The following is a 27,056-nucleotide window of genomic DNA, read 5'->3' as shown; positions in this document are numbered from 1 at the left end:
TCTGAGTCAAATATGAGGGACTGACTTGAAAGCAGCCACACAGGTTTCTCTGATTATCTACCCAATGTAGAAAAGGTCACACGGACTTTTATAGTCACAACAGAATGACTTAAATGAAGGCTTGTTCCAAGTATATCGGTGGGGAAATCTGGAGAGTGCTAGGCTGCAGCCAAGTGAGGGATCTCTTCTATAGATCTCAAGTTGCATCTATGGGCATTTTAACATTTTATGATGATGGAAGACAGTAGGTTAGTAAATCAGTCTATTCCAAAAGTTTTATGTCATAATAACAAAGATTTAAGGACAGAATCAGACACTGATAAGAAGTTACTTTAAAAAAAAATCTAATGATATCCCAAAATAATTTTGACTATTGGTCTTTAGTATGCCATGCCCTCCCCTCCCTGCACAGTCATAAAATTGTAGCCAGTCAACTGTCTGCAAAGTTTTCAGCCTAAGTGGCATCTTTAGGAAAATTCCACTCACACACAGGCTGCTTCAAATGTTTAAAAATGTATTTAAAAGTCACAACAGTTCACAGCTCTTGCCCTGAATAGTTACGTACTGCTGCTTTGTTTCTTCACGTTTGTCTTTGAGGGTAAGTTATTATATCCGTTGTCAGGTCGGCTTTCACAGAGACTTCTTCATTCAGCCTTAGACTTCTTTCCACACACTGTCTCCAGGGTGCTTTGATTAAGCCAACTCCTAAGTAGATAGGAAACCCATGACAGAATCATGTCATTTTCTTCCTGGTGCAATAAAAAGTTCTAAACCGCAACACTAGCTGCTGGGTTTACACGCAAGCAGATGACAGTTCACCTTCCACTTACCCCACATCCAACCTGGTTTAAACAGGTTACTCATGACCAGTCATTTAAAAAAAAAAAAAAGAAAGAAAAAGAAAAAAAAAAATAAAGGAATTCATGATCTAAATTGTTCCTGACATTTACATCATCTAGCTGCTGAATTGCTTGGTTTTTCTTTACACTTACCAGGATCGTGCCCAAAATCTGAATGAGAGGCGAACGACCACCACCACCCTCACGGTTGATGTTCTGGATGGAGACGACCTGGGACCCATGTTTCTGCCCTGCGTTCTTGTGCCAAACACTCGGGACTGCCGCCCCGTCACCTACCAAGCCGTCATCCCTGAACTGAGGACTCCGGTAAGTACATTCTCGTCTTTTCTCCTCCATTCGCACCTTTAAGCCTGTCAGAATCCTGTCAGAATCCGTGGCAGACACTCGCAAAGGACTGAAACGAATAGTTTTGTATAACACTGCTTTCGTATAATATGTAGACAGTATCATAATGTGTAATTTTATCCTCTACAAAGTGGAAAGGATCTTAAGGATCCATGAACTCTCTGACACTGATAAAAAAAAATGTGTTTCCACCAATAAATTGTAAGAGTGTCCAGTTGTTAGCACATTTGAAAATGTTGGTGATTATATGTTTTAAATAAACTGAAAACCGGAGCATGAATAGACATTTTTCTACACATAGTTCAGAATGTTAAAACATGCCCATAGAGCTACATAGTCCTGGCATTTGAAAGTCATACTTTGGAACATCCCTGGGTGCCAGATACAGATGCTTAAGAGTTTAAGGCACTCCTGTTCGTGAAAATGGCACTTGAGACTCAGGAGGACAAGTACCACACATTTCCTTTCAGGTACAGAAACTTCATGGATGGATGGGTTGGTGGGTGGATGAACAGACAGACGGAAATGCAGAGGGCTGGATAGACAGACAGATGGTTGGATGGATAGCTGGTTGGATGGAAGGACGGACGGACGAACAGATGGATGGATGGGAGAAGGGATGGATGGATGGATGGATGGATGGATGGATGGATGGATGATGGATGGATGGATGGATGGGAGACTGGGTGGGTGGGTGGTTGGATGGGTGGATATGCAGATAAGTTGACAAATGACTGATTAATTGATTGATGGATAGATTGATGTTTAATAGATGATATGATGACATATCAAAGCAGAAGAAGGGCTGTTTCAGAAAAGAGCACTGCAGGAAATGTGAGAGGTCAGCAGAAGACAGCAGGGAATGAATGTGATCAAAGTTCGTGATTTAGCATGAAAGTCTGATAAAGAAGTCCACCATTTCATATAACCAATATACATTAATAAAAACTAAGAAAATAACTAATTGTAATGCAATCACGTTAAATAGCATTTTTTTCTCAGATGTGTCTGTGTACATGCACTTGTATGTGTGTGCGCACACACACCCATGTGTGTTCATGTGAACATGTGTACACATGCGTGAGCATGCATACATGTGTGTATTGTTTCATTGAATTTCTGGCAGTCATCTCCCTGAACTTCCTCTGAGATTTGCCCTGCTCTCTAGGTTCCTAAGATAATCCCTGATGTTATAATACGTTAGGGAAAAAAAAAAAAAAAAACTTTGACGTTTTTATCAGTACATGTGAAAACAGAAGTTTTGGGATTTTGTTACTTATATGAGAATTTAGACACGAAAAGTATTGCTGTTGCGATGCATATTATGTGAAGATAGAGTCTACTCATTCTAAGCTCAGGTGCATTGACGGGGTGTACGGCCACATAGCAAATTTTTATTAGTTTTCAAAGGCTAACTAGGCAGACTCGTGTAAACAAAATAAGTGTAGACAACTTAATTTTGTGTCTTGTTCTTAAATATTTGAACTTCAGGAAGAAAAGTACTACGAGTGGGAAATAATGGGATTTTTTTTTTGGTAAGGTTTAATGAGAATGATGAAAGGATTTTACTGTTATTTGTTTCTGGGTTGGTTCATGCAGCCCCTGACATACCAACGAGGAGGATTATTGGTATAGGAATAATTACGCACAGCAGACTGGATGTGACGGCTATTCAATAGGACGTGGTGTTTTCAGGAAAGATTGAAGCTGCGGTGTAAGCAGCAGCGTACCCTGAGGTTTTATTAAGAGCTGGGGAACAATGCTGACTGAGAATCTCATTCTTACACGGTTTGGAGGAGTCAGATAGATGATAACAGTGACTAACAGTAATAGCCAGCGTCTAGTTTGCAGAAGCTCTGAACAAATATTAACCAAGAAAATGTACTCATATCTCTTTCGCAGAGGCCCTATCATTATGCAAATTTTGCCGATGAACCTTCTTAAGAGTTTATGTAATTTCCCATGATACTGTGAATAAGTGAATGTGTGGAGAATATAAACATTGTGTGTGTGTGTGTGTGTGTGTGTGTGTGTGTGTGTGTGTGTGTATCTAAAAGTGAAGGTACATGACCAGGACTAGAGCTGGCACTTCACACGAACATAGAGGAGTCTTGAATTTCCTGCTGTGGCGTGTGTGAGGCTGGACAGTGAGTAGTGTTGCATGCTTAACGCACCTTTGACTCTCCTTCACCTTCTCCTTCACACAATAATTTTCACTCACTGAATATGAGTACCCAAAAGAGATGTAATTTACCTTTAAAAGTTATTGTCTTTTCAGTTGATAAATCTTTTCTTTTGCTCAGAATTCGCTATTATAGAACAAGAGAGCTGATGTCTTAATCAAGAAATCTCTAACACATTAACTCTCTTGAAAGACAGTTTGAGTAGAAACGTTAGGGGGTTCTGGGCACAGCAGATGCTTTCTGGTATAGTAGGAAGTTTTCAAATAAAGAACACAAAGACTTACATGAGCAAGTATCCTTTAGATAGCTTTTAAAACCATGCTTTATGAATCAATGCTACATTAAAATTATAGAATAATTAATCATTGTGTGTCATATTTTTATTTTTAATTTCTGTGAGTGCCTACACATCTGTGGCTGGTGCCTATAGTGATGAGAAGAGGGCCTTGGATCCCAAGGAACTGGAGTTACAGACCGTTGTAAGCCAAATGATATGGGTTCTGGGAACTGAATGCAGTTCCTCCAAAGGAGTAGTAATTGCTCTTAACCTCTGAGCCATCATCTCTCCAGCCTCATACTTCATCATTCTCGGAGATTGATTCACTCTTTAATGCTCTCTGAAACACAGAGGAGATCATTTTTACATCCATAACTATGTATATTGATAGTTACTAGAGATTATTTGTATTACCATCCAGGAAAATATATCCACTATGATTGCTTCTAAACTCAGTGCCTTCAAATGATAATCCTATAAGGTTTTCTAAAAGCCATAATCTTGTTTTATGAGACATGAAGAAGCATCTCAGTTTTGCTGCCTGTTACACTGGAACCATGTTTAGGATGCGTAACTCAGGTCGCCAGCAGGTTAATTCTGCTTGATAGCTAGTGCTTGCCCAAAGCAAGACAGTGAGTTGAAAAATGACCTTATTAGAGACATTGGGCATAAACAATCTGTAAAGTAGCTTTGACCTTTGTAGTGTCATTTCTGCCACAGTCAAACCTCTTCTTGGGTTAGCTGTAGACAAACATTGCTAGGGGGGAGCATACAAATTTCACTCTAAGAAGACCATAGGAGAAAGGTGTTGTGTATTCTTGCACATCGTTATTTGAATCTACTCTAAAGCACCATGAGTCAAACTGGAGTCCCCTCCTCCGCCTCCATCTTTAATCTTCCTTTACATATCCTGGTAAAAATTTTGGGAAATTTCAATGAATAAGATCTTGCTATTCAGAAGGAGAAAAATCATTGATGTCAACTGAACTGCACGTATTGACTCTAATTTCACATCGGCCGACCCTTCCTCAAACTGATCCTTTCAATTCCAAAAGTCCCTTTATCTACTCACTCCCATGTTGATGGAAAAATTTTCCACAGTTATCTCAATGATGTTCTTCATGCTACTATTCTGCACACGGAATTTATCGGCTTAAGAAAATCATTTGAATGTAGTTTTACAAGCATGCTTAGCCCATGAGCTGGGATATAAAAAAAAAAAATCAAAAGCTGTGCTTTATATTAAATTTTGAATGAGCCTATGTTCAGAGATGAACATGCTTTATGGACATAGAAAATGTTTTATGCAATTGAAAACTGTCTTCAACAAAATGAATGTCTGTACAGACACCAAATATGTTGTGTATATCTGGTATCATGACGATCCTAAAGACACTGGTAATTCCATGCCAGCTATTCATTATCAATTTTATAAATATCTACTGAGCCCTAAAATATGCGAGGCTCTCTGAAAATTACATAGTCTGGCAAAAAAAAAAAGGAAAATCTTTGCAATTTTTTAAAACAAATTTACTCTTATGTTATCATTCTCTTAAAATTGCTAGTATGCCTGTAAAGTCTGCCTTCTATTATTATGAAAAAGATCTCTAAAACTGAGAGTCTCAAATTCTTTTCTCGTTATTTGAATCCATTCTGAAGCTCGATGGGTCAAACTGGACTTTGCTCTTACATTCCACACTCGAATTTCTGTACCATGTTTCAGTCTTTTGTATCCTAAATGAAGCCTATTTTCCCGTGTATACATCTTTTTAGTTATTGTGGAACATACTTTACAATATGTGAAAATTAACTGTCTATAAGGCAAGAAAACCTTTTTTTTTTCCTCATTTAAATCTTTAGACTCCTTAGTCCTCATGATGTCCAGTTGCAAATGTCCCACTAAAGTCTTTGTAAAAGAGGTCTAGTTCCCACAGAGCTGTCAAAACTAATTCCTTCAGTTTCTTTATGTTTTCTTCTTCAGGGCCAATATCAGAATGATGGGGTTTCCAGAGATCTCCAACATTTAAAATGCCTTCCCAGACCATGCTCTATACAAAGATTCTACATTCTGGGGTCTCACACATCTGTGTCTTTTTTCTGTCCACTTTTTCTTTTCTTTCCCTCAAGGGCTTTGAGTTCATCACCTTAAATATTTGATGGGCTTTATTCATTTTGGGAAAACTTGTTATATTATTTACCTTAGTATGGTTTTTAGAAAGACTAAATTAAGGAATACCACACCAGTAAGTTCTGTTTTACTTTAGTCTGTCACTACATCTCTGACTCCATTTCTATGCTAAGTTCCAAGCTTGGGTTTACCACTGTTCTGCTGTTATTACCCTCCACTCATAGATACCTTATGCCCTCTATCACTAACTATGATGCACCCAAACCCACTGTCATCTTTCCTGTTAAGTGTATTCAACTATATTTGAGCCCCTCACTTCCCAGTGCCAACACATCCACTCAGAAGTATTTTGTTAAGTCTGAAGCCCCATCCTTCAGCCTCTTCTGCTTCTAATCACTCGTACATCAAAACCAAAGTTAGTTTCCAAAATACAGTTCTAGTCTGATAGTTGGCTGTTTAAAGTGTTAAAAAGCTCTAATGTTTGGCACTGTATACACAAAGTATACACACCAAGTAAGTCACAAAGCTTCTTAGGATTTTTTTCAAAGGTAATGCTATATCTTGTCATTTCCTTTAACACGTCTCTTCTAACTCTTAGAGACACCTCATCTATCAACACACGCTTTTGATTTGGCCCCGCACTGCCTCACCCGTTCTTGTCTTTCATATCTCGCACATTGAGCTTACATTTTCTATTCAAAGTTTATTTTGGACAATATAAAATGATGTCTGTCTGCGTGTCCCCACCCACCAGTGTTCATCACCTGTTTCATTTTCAGCAGAAGGGGGAGATTTTAAGTTCATATTTTTACTACATTCCAGCTTGGAGCTAGGGACTTCACACAGTAGGTAGTACATTAGGCAAGTGTTGATTTTAATTAATTAATCGAGGTGTGAAGAACCTTACATCAAGCCCCAGGTGTCTCAGCACAATGCTCATCATGCCTGCTTTCCATTTAAATAATGCCTCAAACCCTGAACTGACTCGCTGCTCAGTCTTTAAGACAGTTCTTCTTGATATGTTTCCCATGGAGCTTTTGGGGGTGTTGTATACAAGCCAGCAGAAGAAACCATCGGGACTTAGGCTATCCACAGCATAGCTGATAAACATCACATCCAGGTGACAGATGGTATATTTCCTCCAAAGGTCAACAAATGATCAGAGGCCTCAGATCCTGGCAGTAGAAGCAACACCAATCAGCCAGAGTGACAATAACAGAGACTAAAAACTCAGTCAGCACCATCTCTCCTGTGCAGCTATATAGAACACTTCTTCAGGGATGCAGGATCTGTTCTGTTTACCAATGTCAGCTTTATCACAGCTCCACCTCAAGAATAAGAAATTGCAATCTTTGGTAGAAGAGTTAAACTCTGAGGAGCAACTGGTTTTCTGAAGTCTGGAGAAGCATTAAAGTCATGATGCTCTGAGTATCGAGATCAAGAAGAAGAGTTCCAAGTATTAGTCTATATGAATTCTTGATCCATGTTTGTCTATGAAATATGCATCAAAGCAAAAGATGAAAGTTGTGTAAACTGTGTCAGGTGTGTTTAGCTTTTCTTAGCCATGTATTTTGAAATACTCTGATGGTTTTCCAAAGCGGTTTGGAAAGAAATCATAGAGACGTGTTCTGCCGTAATCTAGGGCACTTGCTAAAAAGTCAATATGAGTGGAAATTCTTGGTAATATCAGGAACCATGCCCGAATCTGTAGATGTCTCAGCTGGCCATTTCCACAACAAAGAAAATGTCCATCGCACGTGATGTTCACAAGTGCCACTAAAGTAGAATTATGTAATGTGACCACTTCCTAGCAAAGGCTTTAACAGTACTGCCTACGGTTCTCATTGTCAGTGTCACACAGAATTGCCCGGTATGGTGTTCACTCAGTGACTCTTGATAAGAAGGAAGTAATTTAGATTAATGTTTAAATATGTGACTATATTTGATTTAAATTCCACCTTTGAAAACTGAGTTGAAAGTGTTGATGCTCCCTAATTTGCTCTGATTTGGCATTCCTAATTACTTCAGTATGATTTTAGCCTTTAAAAGGATTCAGTACCTGTGCTCTGTACTTTTTTTTTTTGAACAGCCAGGTGTGGCTTTGGCAGGCTTGTGTTGAATTAATTATGCACTATATTATCCCTTTGTGCAGAGGAACAGCTGAGGCAAAATGCCACAAGGTAATAAATGCCCTGAGCCAAAAATATATCAACATGCCACATTCCAAATGTCAGCAGGAGAGCGTTCATCCTTATCTGTTCTTTCCTTAATGGAAATATAAAAACAAAGGATTTTAATAGAGTTTTCCAAATTGTCCTGCTGAGTTCCCACTTTGCAAAGATGCCTTGAGGCTTTGGGTTACCATGGATTTGCAGTGACCACATTATTGGATAGTCTGCCTTTTCATATAGCTGCGAAGTGACCCACAATTTACTTCAATTGTGAAGGAAAGGACTAGAAATTATACACATTATGCAGAAACATCTGAACATTATACATGTTAAAACTTGGTGGGTACAGCCAACATCAACCTAAATGGAGAGAAACTCAACATGTTTCCATTAAAGTCAGAAACATGGCAAGCAAGGTTGCCCCCTCTCTCCATACCTACTCAATATAATACTTGAAGCCTCAGCTAGAGCAGTAGGACAACTGACAGAGACACAGAGAATACAATAGGAAGGGAAGGAGTCAAAGTATCTTTATTTGCATTTAATGTGATTTCACACATAAGTGACCATAAAACTCCACCAGGAAACTCTGACAGCTGATAAACACTTTGTCAAAATAGCATAATACAAAATTAATTCATAATAATAAGTAACCTTCCTATATAGAAAACCAAATGAACTGAAAGAGAAATCAGGGAAACAGTACCATTCACAACAGCCTCAGAAAACATGAAATACCTTTGGAAAACTCTAATCAAGCAAGTGAAAAAAAATTATATTAAAACCTTTTATAAATAGAAGAAGGGAGATCCAAGCACTGGGAGGACAATGTGTCTGCTAAGCAGGACAGCAGTGACTGCACAGTGACCAACAGACCAAACTCTGGGACCTAAAACACCAGTGACTGTGTTTCCCAGGTGAGAGGAAACCCCACAGTGTGGGAAGCAATTGGTTTCAGATCACCCAGCTAAACCCCAGAAGAATTCCTGGTCCCAGCAGGTGCCAGCCCAGAGCCACATGCTGTTGTGCTCTGATCACAGTCCCAGACTGAACTTTGGGCCCCACAACACCAGAGACTGAGATTTCTAGTAGAGAGAAAACCCCACCGTGAAGGAAGGAATTGGGACTGACCAACCTCAGGTCACCCAGACAATCCTCAGAAAAGGACCCAGGGTCCTTTAGGCGCTCAGCAGCCAGCCCAGAGACATGCCTGTGCTCACCCACCTGCACGCACAACTCACTATCCCAGACAGAAGGGTATGTCCCCAAACACCAGAGACTGGGTTTTCCTGTTGGGAGGAAACCCCACGGTGAAAGAAAAATGAGGTCCGACCTCAAGATATCCAGGGAACCTCCCCACCCCGAAAAGTTCTCCGGTTCCCGGCTTCTTGCAGGAGCCCAGTCGTCAGCACAGAGCCACTTTCTAGTACCTGTGTGCTCTACTCACCATCCCAGACTGAACTGTGGACTCCAAAACACCATAGACTGGGTCTCTCTGAAAGGAGGAAACCCTGCAGTGGGGGAAACATCAGGTCCGACCTTGAGACAACCCGCTAATCCCCAGAAAAGAACCTGGGTAGCCAGAGGCTCCAGACTCTAGCCTCCTGCCTCAAGCATGAGTGCTGAGCTCACCTGTCACTGATTACCACTTACTGGGGCACAAGCTCCAACTTCACAACTACAATAGCCTGAGATCCCCGGTATCAACCCCCAGACACTGTTCCAAGGCACAACCTGTCACCCTAGCTAAACTGAAGAAACTGCAGGGCTCCCTGTTTCTTCAAGAGGGCTGCGCCCAGCAAATACAGAGTAAGAGCAGCAGCAGCAGCAGCAGCAGCAGCAGCAGCAGCAGCAGCTCACTAAATTCAGAGCAAGAAACCCAGCAGCAGGGCAGCTGTCTCCAGGACTTCTCCTTGTGAGAGGAGAGTCTCCCTGACTACCAACAACTGCAGTTACCACACAGATAAATTCACCTGAAGTGAGCTGTGACAATTCTTGAAAAGCACTGGCCACTTGGTGACCATACCCAAAAAGTTGAGGCGGCCTTCTTCAGAAACAATGATCTTCCTGCCAAGGAAATTACCCCCACCACAGGATTCCAACAGGCACCAGAAACTAACAGCCATTAAATGAGACAGCCAAATAGGTAGAGGCCAGCATAAAAGCACAACCAACAAAACCCAAAGCAATATGGCATCTCCAGAACCCAGTTACAAACAGGCAAGTATCTCTAGACACCCTAACATAAGTGAAATTCATCTATGCTTATGAAGAAGATAATGGAGGAAACAAAAAAATGCATAAAGAAATAGAGTAAGATAAAGTCAAACAGATTATGGCCATCCATAAAGAAATACAGGAAAATGCAGCCACACAGTTTGTGACCTTCAGAGAGGAAATAATTAAATCAGTGAAACAAATAAAAGACACAAAGAAATGTTCAAACAAACAGGTAAAAGAATTGAAAAACTGGTGAAGGTAATCAACAAAACAATTCAATATCTGAAGATAGAATTGGTAAAATTAAAGAAAACGCAAACAGAGGAAATCATGGAGTGGAAGAACTAAGGGAAGAAAACAAGAACTACAGGGGTAAGCATAACCAACAGACTACAAGAGATGAAAGAAAGAATCTCAGATGTGGAAGATACAATGGAAGAAATTGATGTATCTGTCAAAGAAAATGTTATATCTTAAAAGTTCCTAACACAGACCGTCCAAGAAATCCAAGACAACATGAAAAGACAAAACCTAAGAATAATAGGAATAGAGGAAAAAGAAGATCCCCATCTCCAAGGCCCAGAAAATATTTTCAACAAAATCATAGAAGAAAATTTTCCCAATGTAAAGGAGAGAGCTAAAAGCATACAAGAGGCCTACAGAACACCTAATAAATTAGAACAGAAAAGGAAATCCTCCTGCCACATAATAATTAAAATAGTAAATATACAGAACAAAGAAAAAATACTGAAAGCTACAAGGGAAAAAGGCCAAGTAACATATAATGGCAAATCCATCAGAATCATGCCTGACTTCTCAACAAATACTATGAAAGCCAGAAGGGTCTGGACAGATATCATGCAGACCCTAAGAGAAAACAGATGTCAGCCCAGGCTACTATCACCAGCAAAACTCTCAGTCATCGTAGATGGAGAAAACAAGATATTCAATGACAAAAAAAATTTTTTAAACAATACCTACCCACAAATCCAACATTTTAAAAGGTATTGGAAAGAAAAATACAACCCGAAAAAGCTAGCTACATTCAAGAAAACACAGGAAATAAATAACCTTACTACAGCAAAACTAAAATTAGCTAAGCACACACATTACCACAACCAACATCAAAATAAAAGGATCTAACAGCCACTGATCTTTAATCTCTTTCAATATCCATGGACACAACTCTCTAATAAAAGACACACACTAACAGAATGGATGCATAAACAAGACCAAACAATTTGTTGCATACAAGAAACACACCTAAGTCAAAAAGAGAGACATTACCTGGGAGTAAAGGGCTGGAAGACAGTTTTCTAAGCAAATGGACACAAAAAGCAAGCAAGAGGAGCCATTCTAATATCTAATAAATTTGACTTTCAATCAAAATTAATCAAAAGAGATGGAGAAGGTTACTTCATACTCATAAAAGGAAAATTCCACCAAGAAGACATCACAACCATGAACATCTATGCCCCCACATTAGCAAAAAAAAATTAATAAAACTTAAATCACACATGGATCCCTACACATAAATAGTGGGAGACTTCAACACCCCACTCTCAACAAAGGACCAGTCAACAATGACTCTAACAGATGTCACGAATCAAACAGGCCTAACAGACATCTACAAAACCTTTCACCCAAACACAAAAGAATTTAACTTTTTCTCAGTACCTCATGGAACCTTCTCCAAAACAGACCATATAATTGGGCACAAAGGAAGCCTCAACAAATACAAGAAGACTGAAATAATCCTTTGTATCCTACCAGACCATCATGGACTAAAGCTGGACCTCAATAACAACAGAAATAGCAAAAAGCCCACAGACACATAGAAACTTACCAACTCTCTACTCAATGACAGCTGGGTCTGGGAAGAAATAAATAAAGAAATTAAAGTCTTCCTAGAATTCACTAAAAATGAAGGCACAACATACCCAAACTTATGGGACACAATGGAAGCAGTGCTAAGAGGAAACTTCATAGCACTGAGTGCCTTCAAAAGAAATTCGAAACATCTCATACAAGCAACTTAATGACTCACCTGAAAGCCCTCAGGGGCAGGGTGGAAAGAAGCAGACACACCCAAGAAGAATAGATCACTGGAAATAATCAAACTCAGGGCTGAGATCAATAAACCAGAAAAAAGAAAAAAAGAGAATAGTTCAAAGAATAAATGAAACTAAGAGCTGTTTGAAAAAATCAACAAGATAGACAATCCCTTAGCCTAACTAACTAAAAGGCAGAGAGACACTATCCAAATCAACAAAATCAGAAATGAAAAGGGGACATAACAGACACTGAAAAAAATCCAATCAATTATTAGGTCTTACTTCAAAAGCCTATCATCATAAAATTTGAAAATCTAAATGAAATGGACAATTTTCTTAAATGATTCCACCTATCAAAACTGAATCAAGACCAGATAAATAAATTAAATAGTCCTATATTCCCTACGGAAACAGAAGCTGTCAAAAAAAAAAAAAAAAAAGCCTCCCATCCAACAAATGCCCAGGGCCAGATGGTTTCAGCACAGAATTCTACCAGACCTTCAAAGAAGAGCTAATACCAATATTCTTCAAACTATTCCACAAAATAAAAAAGAAACAGAAGGAACATTACCAAACTCATTCTGTGAAGCCACAGTAACCTTGATACCAAACCTCACAAAAACCCAACAAAAATAGAGAACTTCAGACCTATCTCCTTTACGAACATTGATGCAAAAATACTCAACAAAATACTCTCAAACAAAATCCAAAAACACATCAAAGTTATAATCCATCATGACCAAGTAGGCTTCATTACAAGTATGCAGGGATGGTTCAATATATGGAAATTCATCAATGTAATCCATGAAATAAACAAACTTAAAGAAAAAAAACCCCACAAGATAACCTTCTTAGATGCTGAAAAAGCATTTGATAAAATCTAGCACCTGTTCGTGTTTAAAGTACTGGAGTGATCAGGGATACAAGGCACTTACCTAACATAGTAAAGGCAATATACAGCAAGCCTATAGCCAACAGCAAACTAAACGGGGAGAAACTTAAAGCAATCCCACTGATATCAGAGACAAGGCAAGGATGCCCACTCTTTCCATATCTCTTCAACATACTTTTTGGAGTCTTTGCTAGAATAATAAGACAATTAAAGGAGATCAAGGGGATTCAAATCAGAAAGGAAGATGTCAAAATATCACTATTTAGAGAGGATATGACAGAAAACATAAGTGACCCTAAAAATTCTACCAAGGAACTCCTACAGCTGATAAACACCTTCAGCAAAGTAGCTACATACAGAATTAACTCAAAAAGTCAGTAGCCCTCCTGTGTACAAAAGAGAAAGAAATTGAGAAAACAATACCCTTTACAATAGCCACAAAGGACATAAGTTACCTTGGTGTAATTCTAACCAAACAAGTCAAAGACTTGTATGAAAAAAACTTCAATTCTCTGAAGAAAGAAATAGAAGAAGATATCAGAAGATGGTAAGATCTCCCATGCTCATGGCTTCGCAGGGTTAACATAGTAAAAATGGCCATCTTATCAAAAGCAATCTGGAGATTCAATGCAATTCCCATCAAATTACCAACACAATTCTTTACAGAACTTGAAAGAAAAATTCTCAACTTCATATGGAATAACAAGAAACCCAGGATAACTAAAACAATCCTGTACAATAAAAGATCTTCTGGAGGTATCTCTGCCCCTGATCTCATTCTATACTATAAGACAAAAATAATAAAAACTACATGGTACTGGCATAGAAACCAGTAGGTGGATCAATGGAATCAAATAGAAGGCCCTGAAATAAACCCACACACCTATGTACACCTACTTTTCAACAAAGATGCCAAAACCATACAATGGAAAAAAAGACAGCATCTTCAAGAAATGGTGCTAGTCTAACTGGATATCTACATGTAGAAAAATGCAAATAGATCCATACTTATCATCCTGCACAAAACTAAAGTTCATTCAAGTGGATCAAAGACCTCAACATAAAACCAGACACACTAAAACTATTAGAAGAAAAAAATGGGGAAGAACCTTGAACTCATTGGCACAGGAGACAACTTCCTGAACAAAACACCAACAGCACAGGCTCTAAGATCAACAATCAATAAATAGGATCTCATTAAACCAAAAAGCTTCTGTAAGGCAAAGGATACTGTCATCAGAACAAAAAGACAGCCTACAGATTGGGAAAAGCTCTTCAGCAACCCTACATCTGACCAAGGGCTAATATTCAGAATATATAAAAAACTCAAGAAGTTAAATAGCAACAAATAAAGTAATCCAATTAAAAAATGAGGTATGTAGCTAAACAGAGACTTCTCAATAGAGGAATACTGAACAGCAGAGAAACACTTAAAGGAATCCTCAACATCCTTAGTCATCAGGGAAATGCAAATCAAAACGACCCTGAGATTTCACCTTACACCCATCAGAATGGCTGAGATTAGAAAACTCAAGTGACAACACGTGCTGAAGAGGATATGGAAGGGGGAACCTTCCTCCATTGCTGCTGGAAATGTAAACTTGTACAACCACTATGGAACACTATGGAGACCAATCTGGCATTTTCTCAGACCATTAGGAATGGTGCTAGCTCAAGATCCAGCTATTCCACTCCTAGGCATATATCCAAATTACCTTCAAGTACATAACAAGGACATTTGCTCAACCATGTCCATAGCAGCTTTATTAGTAATAGCCAGAGTCTGTAAACAACACAGGTGTCCCTCAACTGAGGAATGGATACAGAAATTGTGGTACATTTACACAATGGAATACTATTCAGCAATTAAAATCAGGGAAATCATGAGATTTGTAGGCAAATGGTTAGAACTAGAAAAGATAATCCTGAGTGAGGTATCCCAGAAGCAGAAAAACACACATGGTGTATACCCACTTATAGCTGGATATTAGACATATAATATACGATAATCTTACTAAAACCTGTACATCTAAAGAAGCTAAACAAGAAGGAGGACCCTTGGTAAGATGATCCATTCTCAGTTAGAAAGGCAAATGGGATAGACATTGGAAGATGGATAAAATGGGGAGCAGGACAGGAGCCTACCACAGAGGGCCTCTGAAAGACTCTATCCTACAGGGTATTAAAGCAGATGCTGAGACTCATAGGCAAATTTTGGGAAGAGTGCAGGGAATCTTATGAAAGAAGTGGGAGATAGAAAGAGTGCAGGGAATCTTATGAAAGAAGTGGGAGATAGAAAGAGTGCAGGGAATCTTATGAAAGAAGTGGGAGATAGAAAGAGTGCAGGGAATCTTATGAAAGAAGTGGGAGATAGAAAGAGTGCAGGGAATCTTATGAGAGAAGTGGGAGATAGAAAGACCTGGAGGGGCCGGGAGCTCCCCAAGGAGAGCAACAGAACCAAAAAATCTGGGCCCAGTGGTTTTTTCTGAGACTGATACTCCAACTGAGGACAATGCATGGAGATAACCTAGAACCCCTGCACAGATGTAGTCCCTGGCACCTCAGTGTCCAAGTGGGTACCCTAGTAATGGGAACAGAGACTGTCTCTGACATGAATTCAGTGGCTGGCTCTTTGATCACCTCCCCCTGAGGTGGGAGCAGTCTTACCAGGCCACAGAGGAAGACAAAGAAGCCAGTCCTGATGAGACCTGATAGGCTAGGTTCAAATTCAATGCAATCTGATCAAAATTCCAACACAACCCTTTAAAGATCTTAAAAGGAAAATTTTTAGCTCTGTATAAAAATACAAAACAAAACAAAAAAAAAAAAAAAAAACAAAACAGGGTAGTGATAACAATCCTGAATAACATAAGGAGATGTTGGAGGCCTCACCATCCCTAATCTCAAATTTTACTACAGAGCTATAGTTATAAAAATCAGCATGGTACTGGCATAAAAACAGTCACGTTGGTCAATAGAATCTAATGGAAGTCCAATGTATAAATCCACATACCCCTAGATACCTGATATTTGGTAAAGAAAACAGAAATGCACACTGGAAATGAGACAACATCTTCAACAAACGGTGGTCTTCAAACTTGATCGCTGAATGTAGAAGAATGCAAATAGGCCCATACTTATTACCCTGCACAAAACTCAACTCCAAATGAATCAAAGACCTAAATATAAGACCAGAACCCCTGAACCTGACAAAAGACAACAGTCTTGGGGAACAGTCTTAAACTCATTGGTACAAGACAGGACTTTCTGAACAGACCACTGAAAGCACAGGCATAAAGACCAAAAATTAATAAATGGGACCTCATGAAACATAAGAGCTTCTGTACATAAAAACAAACAAACAAAAAAACAAAAAACAAATAACACCATCATTGGGACAAAGCAGTTTCCTATAGGATGAGAAAATATCTGAAAGAGAAATAATTTTCTCAATATATAAATAACTAAACAAGAAAATAAAAAACCCAATTAAAAATGGGATGCAGACCTAAACAGCATTGTAAAAAGAGGAGACAGACATTGCTGAGAAGCACTTAAAGATATATTCGTCATTGTTAGTCACCAGGGAAATGGAAATCAAAGCTACTTTGAGGTTTTATCTTACACTAGTCTGAATGACCATGATAAAAAAAAAAAATTAGTGCTCTTACTGACAAGGATTTAGAATAAGAGGAGCACTCATTCATTTCTGGTGATAGTTCAAACTGGGATATCCTCTATGAAAATTACTATGATAGCTCCTCAGGAAGGTGGGAATAGAGCCACTAAAGGTCTTTTACAGCTATTTTACTCTTGGGCATATACCCAAAAATCTCTACATCCTACAATCAATACACTTGCTCAACCATGTTCATTGCTGCACTATTGGAAACAGATTGGATACCTGTCAATGGATGAATGGAGAAAGAAAATGTGATACACTTACACAATGGAATATGTGTGACTCAGGTGTCAAAAATGAAATTCACAGGTAAATGGATGGAACTAGAACAAAATCATTCTGAATGAAATGTCTCAGACCCAGAGAGACAAATATGCTTTCTATTCACTTATATTTTGATATTAGCTATTAAGTCTTCAATCAGCACACTACAATCCATATAATCACAGATGTTAGGTATAGAGTAAGGAACTATGGGAAGAATTGGATCAATCTAGGAAGGGGAAATAGAATAGATAGTTATGGATGTGTAGGGATAGTGGACTGGAAGGATCAGACTAAAAGGGGGTTAGTGGAGTTAAAAGTAAGGGCCATTTGAGAGAGTGTATGGAAACCTCATGCAATAGAAACTTCCTAAAATATAGACATATCTGAAGGTGATCTAAATGGAATCACCCACTGGAGGTGAGACAGAGGACCAACTGGACATTTCTCATCACCAAATGAGGCTTTCAATGCCAGGAATGAGTTCCATCTATTGAAGTTGTTGCCCAAAGGGGCCCCATGGAAATACCCATAAATCTATTGCCATTACTAGTGGTTGCTCTCCACATATTGATGATAGGTCCTCATTGCTGAAGACAACACCTATATAACTCATTGAACATGGAGAAGTCAAGATGGTGTCTACATAGAACCTTCACCCCTCCCGACTGGTAGTTCATGGTACTGAAATGTATTCCACATACTACCAAAGGAAAAAGGTAACCACCAACCCAGCCTTGTCAGCAAAGACCCTGACTGCCTTCGCTATCTCACAAACCATTCCATAAACTTCAATACTGACTTCCATAGTGGCTGTATCGGTTTGCATTCCCATTAGCTATGTATAAATACATATCATTATTTATATAAATTAATTATTTATTAATATCCCCCTTTCCTCCTCAATTTGGGACCAAATAGCTTTAAAACACCAGGTTAAATATTCCAGTGACATCTAATTATGTTAAGAATAAAATCCTAATGTTCAAATAAGGCTTCAGAGACTTAATACCCTGCCAACTGTGGAGTTCTTTTCCAAGTCTCTTTCTCATTTGTTAGGCCTTCTGAGTTTGTTCACATGACCAAGCTGTTGTGCTCATTGTGATGCAAAACACTTCTGAGTCTCTCTAGTGGTGGATACATTCCCTTCACTCAACTCCATATTTCAGAAATAAAAACCATTCACTAATTTCCTGGCAACCCTTTCTAACATAGATTGAAATGCCAAATTATACCAAAAAAATTACTGTATTTGTTTTCAGCTTCTGTGGAAAAGTGAATAAAATTTACAGTATCTCTGTTAAAATCTCACTGAGATCTATTTTCATCATTGCAGTGGTTTGGGGGTGATGTTGATATTTTAAGGTAAAAATAATATCAATAAATAATAAAAAAGACAGCTATTTTTGTCTTCATGAAATAGAACAAAACAAAACCCCGATGTTCTGAATAATCAGAGAGTAATTACCATGGGGCCTGTATGTACTTACAGTGATAATGTCAAAGAATTGTAATAAACACACAGACGCCTCTAAATCCTCAATGCAAAGTTTGACAGAAAATTTTATCTGAAGACATATGATATGAATATACTACTTCCTAAAGAAATTACTCTTGGGGTGACACTTTCATATAAGAGGAAAAGCAGGGAAGGAGACGTGAGTGGATTGAGTAACTCTGCAGGAAGCATCTGAATGTGATTTGAGGGTCGTAAAGATCCAGTTTGCACTTATGAGCATGGCGTACATGCACCAGGCTGCGAGTTATTAAAAACACTGCTATCTCTTCAGAGTACTCATTTCTCAGTCTGTTTGCTTTGCTACGAAGTGCCACAAATAAGCAAGTTCTCAGGTTGAATACTTAGGTTGTAAATACGCCCAGTGTTCATCAGCAATATTATAACCGCGGTGTTTAGAGATGTCATACTCCAGATTGGTAAATCATACTGGGGCTAAAATTATGTTTTCTGTGTACCCTGCAAGATGGATAACCAATAAGGCAGGTGTGAAATGACCTTGAGTTACACTGCTCTACATTCAGTCTCTAGTTGCTGTAAAATTGTGGCACATTTCCACACACAGGGATCTGGAGATTTGAAGATTATATGCAAAGAGACAGCAAAAGAGAGTCAAGATGATCACCTGCTTCCAAAATCACTGGGCTCCAATAATTGGCTTGCAAACTAGCTATCTGGGATATGGAACGTTTTTGTAATGATGATGAAAGAAATCACCAAGAACCCATTTATCTGATTTTCAATTTTAAGACTGTGGAAATAGATACACATTTCTTTGGAGGGGAGAATAAGCTTAGAAATCTATCATTGAACGGCAGAACGGTGTGAGAGTCTCAGCAGTTCCATGAACAGTAAAGGCCTCTGGTTTCACAGATGTGCCTGCACGTATCCACTTGATCAAGGGTGTTACCTGTTTTTAAAGACACTCGCCTTCAGAGACTTACAGTGCAGAACCCCCCACTCAGTGAACTAAATTTAAACATGAGGATACTTCTTACACTTTCTTTAATGTGAACTATGATCAAATTGGTAAAAGGAGAAAATGTTCCAAAGCAAAGACTGAGTTCAGAAAGAGGAGGAAGTGTTAAAATGCCTACCGTATGTGAGGTATGCTCTGAGTATAGCATTGTAACAGTCCTTAGTGTGCTTAAACGAGAACAGAACTGCCAAAGTCTGTGTAGGCTTAAAACAACACAAATTTTCATTTCGGGGTCCTCGGGTTTGGAAAGTTTAAGATCAGAGCTTCAATCGAATATGTGGAAAGTAGCCTGTATCCTCACGGGATACGCATGTGACCACTCTTAGACTCCTTACTGGTTAGGATTTGATTCTCTTCCCCTAGTCTCTCATCTAATTGGCTCTACCGCCCAATTCCATCACCTTAGGATTGGGAATTTCTCAATGCAGGTATGTTCTAGAGTCACGTGTCTTCAGGTGGCAGCACAGATGAGTCTTAGGATTCAGAGAAGCAGAACTCGATGTTACTGCATAAGCTCTTTGTGTACAGTGATGTACTTACACGTGACCTGACCTGACTTACCCATCTCTTTCCTCCTCTCTCCTCCCTTTACCTTTTTTTTTTGCTTTCTAAACTTTTATACTTTTATTTTCTTTCTTTCTTTCATCATATCATCATCATAATCATGAATATTCTCAACTCTAAGTTTTCCTCTCTGGAGAACTACCCACAGTAATGATGATTTTATTGCCTTCTTTAATATTTGATAGTTCCTTTAGGACATATTTTTCAGAGGTCTGAAAGCACATATTTTTATTGTAAAGTGGTTGCATTACTCATGTTGTTATTGTGTTGATCTCATTGCTGCTTTCTCGAGCTTAGATGGTATTGGGATAGTGTTGTAAAAGATAGCCACACATTCCTTTGTTCAGACTTAGAACCTGGATTATATGAACTGTGACAATAAAACTTATCAAATGCCTAGGAGCCAATTGACAAATTCATATTTAATGTTACACTAAAAGTAGATGTCAGCCAGGCAAGCAGGTTCTAACTAAGCATTTGTTGACTTAAATTAGATGAAAATACTCCCTGCTATAGTTTTATTGAATAAAATCTATTACAAAGGCTTCTTTTCATACAAAATAGTCCACGTGAAACATGAAAGTATTGTATCTATATTATGTTTGACAGCATGCACCAATAAATTTCTTTCTTGCAACTTTTAGCCTCTAGGTAGACCAGAGAGTGGTAATGAAGAGGCATGCATTGCCCATCTCTTTGAGGGCACAAAGATCTCTGTATTGCTTCTTGTATTAAATGTGTGTTGTGGCAAAAGATAGTCTGGTTAAAGTTGGTATTGCAAGCAGTTCTGCATCATGGACTTGCTAAAGTTTGGCCAACAATGATGGACACATGTACAAGGACAAGAATTGGTACTGCATCTTTAAAAGTCACTATCACCTTTGCGAAGAATTCAACCTTTATTTCTGACCTTTATGGAAGTTGAATGACTTGTGCATCAAAGAGCTATCTCCAACTGAAGTGACAACTTGTTTGACTTGTTCCTTATTCCAGGTTAGGCCTGTGGTGTTATTACTTTGTCGGGTATTTGCTGATATACTTCAAAAGAATCCTAAAACATACCACATCATATCACACTTCATCAGTAAAGGGTAAACACTGGGTTTGGAGAAAGTTGAACAACTAGACCCTGGCACTTATAAACATAATTATAACCAAAAGGATAATGTTTCATTATTTTCTCTTATTAAAATGTCAGAAAGATTTAATAGCCATCTATACATTGACACGCATGCTCAAATCTACTTCTCAAAATTGAATTACTGGGGGGAACCTTATCAGTTCTAATCCATTTTATGTTTATTATTTACTCATTTATTCATTAGTTTGTCTTAGGGAGCTTATGCAGTGTAGGGCTGGCTTTGAACTCCTGATCCTCTTGCATCTACCTTTTGAATGCTGGGAATTACAGGTGTTTGCCTTGATGCCCGGCTCTAATCCACTTTTATTAAAGTCCATTTTAAGACTTGATTATCCTTTTAACTTTTGCACCTCTCTACTTAAATCCATTTATCTCCCACAGTTCTCTTCAGATCTGAACACAGTGAGCCACATCACCTATTCTAGCATGTCTTGTGGAAAATGCCACATTTCTGGTTTTCATTTCAGATGATACTCCAAGACACAGAAGCAAACAATTTTTTGTTGTATATTTCCTTTCTCATTTTCATTACTCAATATGTTGGTTGCAATAATGAATATGAAAAGAAATAACTTTCTTATCTTTATATGCTGATTTGGGAAATGTTGATGCATATTGCTACTTTCCAGAAAATAGACTTAAAATTGTAGACTTCAGTAAGACTGGACTTGCAAGCTCCCAGATCACTGACATTGGACACAGTTTCCTCCCATAGCATAGGACACAGTTTTTAATACAATATAATGAGTGTGTTTTTAAGTAAAAAGTACAATTACATTTCCTATACAAAGCACTGAAATTTTAGTTTAGTCATTTTCTAAACATCCCAAAAGGAGGAGAACAATAAATAAAAAGAGGGAAGCTGGAGATGAAATAGGGTTAAGCCAAGCATCTGTCCCTAAATGAGGCCATGGCAGAGTGCTGCTCTGCTTTAAACATCTTCAGTAGTAATGGAACAGAAATTTAGCCTGTCAAAACATTACATACCCAATATGCTTCTCTCCGTGTTCTTTCAACATGGAGCACTCAAACCTTGACTACTCTGCAGAGATTCAAGTGACCAGACCCTATTTCCCGACTTTCAATAGACTTTTAGTGAGATAGGTATCCTTAACTTTACCCAGTGGATTTGACCTCTCATCCAATTTTAAGATTGTCAACTCTTTTTCATAGTCTTACATAGGAACTGTTTTTACCTTCTTTTCCCAGAGGTGCCAGGACTAGTAACACAGCAAAATCGTGAACTTAAACAAGGAATGACTGTATAACATTTCTAAATCTTCTTAAACTGGTCTAATTTTGGTCAGTAAATCTTCCAGATTTTCAAAGTCACACAGGGTTTCAAAATGCAGACTTCAGAGCTGGAAGGATGGCTCAGCAGTTAAGGGCATTTGTTGTTTTTGCAGAGAACCGCTGTTTGGTTGCAAGTACCCACAGAGGGACTCCCAACCATATATAAATACAGTTCTGGGGATGTAGTGTCCCCTTGTGACCTCCTCGGGTACCAAGCACACATGTGGTGCACAGACATTCATGTGAGCAAAACTATCATTCCTATAAAATAAAGCCTATGTAAAAATAAAATAATAACATTCAAGATTCATGACAAATCTAACACTGTGTAAATTTTTAACCTTAAATATTATCACCTTAATTAAAGTTTGAGAGAAGCCAAGATTAGTTTAAACCTCACAAACATCCAAAGTTAAGGATATTGTAATGTTTTTAGCCTTACTTAATATCTTGATGTTTATAAACCATTATAGTGTTAAAAGGTTTTTGTTTGTTTTGGTGGGATTTATTTTGTTTTGTTTTCTTGTTTTTGTTTTGCTTTGCTTTTTGTTGTTTTTATTATTTTTTTATTGTTTTTGTAATAGGGACTTACTTTTGACTTTTTAGAGGCACCCAGGGACAACAGCAAGAGCCAACATATTTCTAATAGTCACTTGGACTACCCTGACCAACAATTCAGTTGGAGATTTCTTATGTCTGAAATGGTGCTTTTTGTTTTCTTTTATTTTATTTTGTGTTGTTAGTCTATGGATCTTGTGAGGAACATTGCCAGCCCAAGTGGCAAAACTACTTTTAATATGTATGTATGTATGTATGTATGTATGTATGTATGTGTAGAAGAATTTTAACTAAGAACATGGCTCTTTTGGCAAGATATCACATTCAAAGATCTTCTAGGTCTGTGTGATCCAGCTAGAACACAAACATGTCTTTAAACCTCCAGGAGGCAGAGGCAAGCATATCTGAGTTCAAGGCCTGCCTGGTATAGAGCAAGTATCAGGTAAAGAAAAACAAGTCCAAGCTTGGTGGTACAAACCTTTAATCCCGAGCAATGAGGGTAAACATAGTTTGTAGAAGTACCCATGCTTGGAAGTGATGGCTAATTGAGTGGCAAAAAAGGTGATGAATCAGAGAAAGGTTTGACAGAATAGGATATGCCCAACTCTCAAGAAAAGAGGAAAGGGAAACTACTTAAGGGTCAATATAGAGAGAGAAGAGGCAGTTTTTACCTGGACAGTAATAGAGAGACAGGTTGCAGAGAGAAAATTCAGATAAAGACTGAATGAGACAGAGAATAAGAATATAAGAAGGAGCCAGAAGTTTAGAACAGATTTTATGAGTTAGTTTGAGGTCAGGCAGAGCAATTCTAAGTCCAAGAGAGAAGTCAGATTGAATTAGTCAGCTGGAAGAGAAGCTTGAGCCAGAACAGCTGAGTTGAACCAGCCAGCACAGAGTTCAGAAAGAATAAGAAAGGGTGAGCTTATTAAGCAGTAAATGTCAGAGGCTGGAAATGATCTAGCCTTAGATTAGGTTGTATGAAGCCTAAAAGCTTCCAGGACTAGGCTACGTTAACCGACAGAGGTGGTAAGCCTCAGAGACAACATTTAAAACAGGCAAATAAAAGTTATTTTTAGGGTGTCCATCAACGGAGGAATGGATATAGAAATTGTGGTACTTTTACACAATGAAATACTACTCAGCAATTAAAAACAAGGAAATTATGAAATTTGCAGGCAAATGGTGAGATCTAGAAAAGATCATCCTGAGTGAGGTATCCCAGAAACAGGAAGACACACATGGTATACACTCAGTTATAAGTGGGTACTAGACCTATAAGATAGGATAAACATACTAAAATCTGTACACCTAAAGAAGATAAACAAGAAAGAGGACCCGGGGAAAGATGATCAATCCTCACTTAGAAAGACAAATGGGATGGACATTGGAAGTAAGAGAAAACAAGTAACAGGATAGGAGCCTACCACAGAGGGCCTCTGAAAGACTACCTAGCAGTGCATCAAAGCAGATGCTGACACTCATAACCAAACCTTTGGCAGAATGCAGGGAATGATATGAAAGAAGGGGGAATTAGTATGACCTGGCGAGGACAGGCGCTCCACAAGGACCAAAAATATCTGGGCGCAGGGGTCTTTTATGAGACTGTATCTCCAGCCAATGACCATGTATGGATATAACCTAGAACCCCTGCTCAGACATAGTCCATGGCAACTCATTATCCAAACTGGCTCCTTAGTAAGGGAAATAGGGACTATTTCTGACATGAACTCAATGGCTGACTCTTTGACCTCCCTCCCACCCCACCCCCGAGGGAGGAGCAGCCTTGCTAGCCCACAGAGGAGGACAATGCAGCCAGTCCTGAAGATACCTGATAAGCTAGGGTCAGATGGAAGGGGAGGAGGACCTCCCCTATCAGTGGACTTGGAAAGGGGCAGGGAGGACATGAGGGAGGGAAGATGGGATTGGGAGGGAATGAGGGAGTGGGCTACAGCTGGGATACAAAGTTAATAAACCGTAACTAATATTAAAAAAATAAAAATTTAATTTAAAAAGTTACTTTTACATGTATGTATATTTGTATGTATGTATGTATACACATAGATTTCATATATAAACTTATATAGGTCTATACCTAAAACAAAGCAAATATATAATATTATATAAATATGTCCCAAAATGTAAAAATTATATAAGATTATGTAAATATATATCCTAAAGTTATATAGTATATAATTATAATATATTTAGTATATAATTTTAGGTAAATATGGAATAAAAAGATTCCTTGATGCTTTATCAAACAACTTTGATGCTATTTGTCCCTTTTCCCCTCTTCTCCCTCTGTATTAACTTCCCTCCCCTGGAAGATTCTGCATGCTTAAGACATAGAACTTGAATAATTTGAGCTTGATCTAACCTGAAAGCCTCCTTCCTGTGGTCTAGCCTCCATGGTACCAGGAAGTACTATGCTACCTACCAAAGGATGAAAGTAAACAATAGTGCTATGGTTGTGACACCAGTGAACCACACAATCATCACTATAGCAAGATAGCCCTAAAGATGCAGTAGTGGCACTCCTATGCTGGCAGTAACCGACAGCTGTCTACTTGGACATGAGGGAAATCATTCCTGATAATAGAAACCTAATGAACTATCCAGGGCTAACAAGGGCATGCATCTTCTGTATAGGCACTTTATTAGATCATCATAAGTCCTTCTTACGTTCTACAGCTATCCATACAGCCACAAGTAAGTCTTGCTATCTATCATCCCCTCATCAAAGATACTTCTCTTTACAGCAACTTGAACCACTATAGAAACCCACAACTGGACACACAATGCAGAGACAGAGGATCAAAAGAATCCCAGCCACGTTGGGTACACCTACAATGCAATTCCTGTACCTAAGGCTCAGGAAATCTCTCTAACATACTAATGCAGAAGGAGAATCTCATAGGGTCCAGCCCCTAGATATAGAACTTCAGACAGCTAAAGTTCTGCAGAGAAAGTGAGAATTAGCCTCTCTTGGAGATGCGTCCCCTAACTGATTATTCAACACTAAGTACCCAGCCTGTGTGTGAAAATGACAATAATAACCAAGGAAAACGATGCCAGCATTTTGAAAATGAGTGTGTGGGGGGGGGGGAGGTAAAATTGGAGGGGCTTAAGGAGGGAGGCAACATGAGGAAGAGGAAAGGGAAAGAATAAAGTGGTAAAATTATACTGTATTTTAAAATATATTTAAAGAATGAAAAGTATAAATTTTGCATACTGCGAATGCTGGTAAATTTTATGTCAACCTGATACAAGCTAGAATCATCTGAGAAGGACCTTCAATTGAGAAAATGCATCCATAGTGCAGGTATACAGGCACACCTGTAAGGTGTTTTCTTAATTATTGATTAATGTGGGGAGGGTCCAGCTGATTGTAATGGTTCTGGGTTCTGTAATAGTTCTGGGTTCTGTAAGGAGGCTGAGGAAGCCATTAGAGGGAAGCCAGTACCTCGCACTCCTCCATGGCCTCCGCATCAGCTCCTGCCTCCAGTTCCCCACCCTCTTTTAGTCCCTGCCTTGGCTTTCTTCAATGGACATTGACTTGGGATATGAAAGTCAAATAAACCCTTTCCTTCCAAGTTGCTTTGGTCATGATTTTTCATCACAGCAACTGCGACAGTGGAAAATCAGGAAAGAAGGGCGTGGGGGCTTCCTTCTTCTCTGTTGAAATCTTAGAAATCAGTCTCTAAATTTTGAGGCCCTTTTGCAAAATTTTACCTATTTCTACTACAATAGTCAGTCTGGGGGGGGTGGCCTCTAAATCTCTCTCCCCCTACCTCCTTTCCTCTCCTACTTCCACACTCTTACTTCTCCAGTGCTTTGAAAGACTTAGTATCTGTCAAAGTTGTTCAGAGAACTTATTAAAACAACAGTGACTGGGCCCAAAGCATTTCTGTTTCCTTAGAAACAGGGTG

At 38.7% G+C, this 27,056-nt stretch overlaps 1 protein-coding gene across 4 annotated transcripts in view; it reads left to right on the top strand.

The window, feature by feature from the left end:
- Pcdh15 (protocadherin related 15) overlaps nt 1-27,056 on the top strand; it is a 1,462,904-nt gene that overhangs the window by 1,074,901 nt on the left and 360,947 nt on the right. For all 4 annotated transcript variants that reach the window (XM_060369368.1, XM_060369370.1, XM_060369367.1 and 1 more), the window contains exon 10: nt 996-1,166. In XM_060369368.1, coding sequence (XP_060225351.1) covers nt 996-1,166 — 171 coding nt within the window. The remainder of the gene's footprint in view (nt 1-995; nt 1,167-27,056) is intronic.

Source organism: Meriones unguiculatus, chromosome 16 (genome assembly GCF_030254825.1).
Source record: "Meriones unguiculatus strain TT.TT164.6M chromosome 16, Bangor_MerUng_6.1, whole genome shotgun sequence".
Lineage (NCBI taxonomy): Eukaryota > Metazoa > Chordata > Mammalia > Rodentia > Muridae > Meriones > Meriones unguiculatus.
The sequence above is the reverse complement of the archived record's forward strand: the minus strand, read 5'-3'. Positions and strand labels throughout refer to the sequence as shown.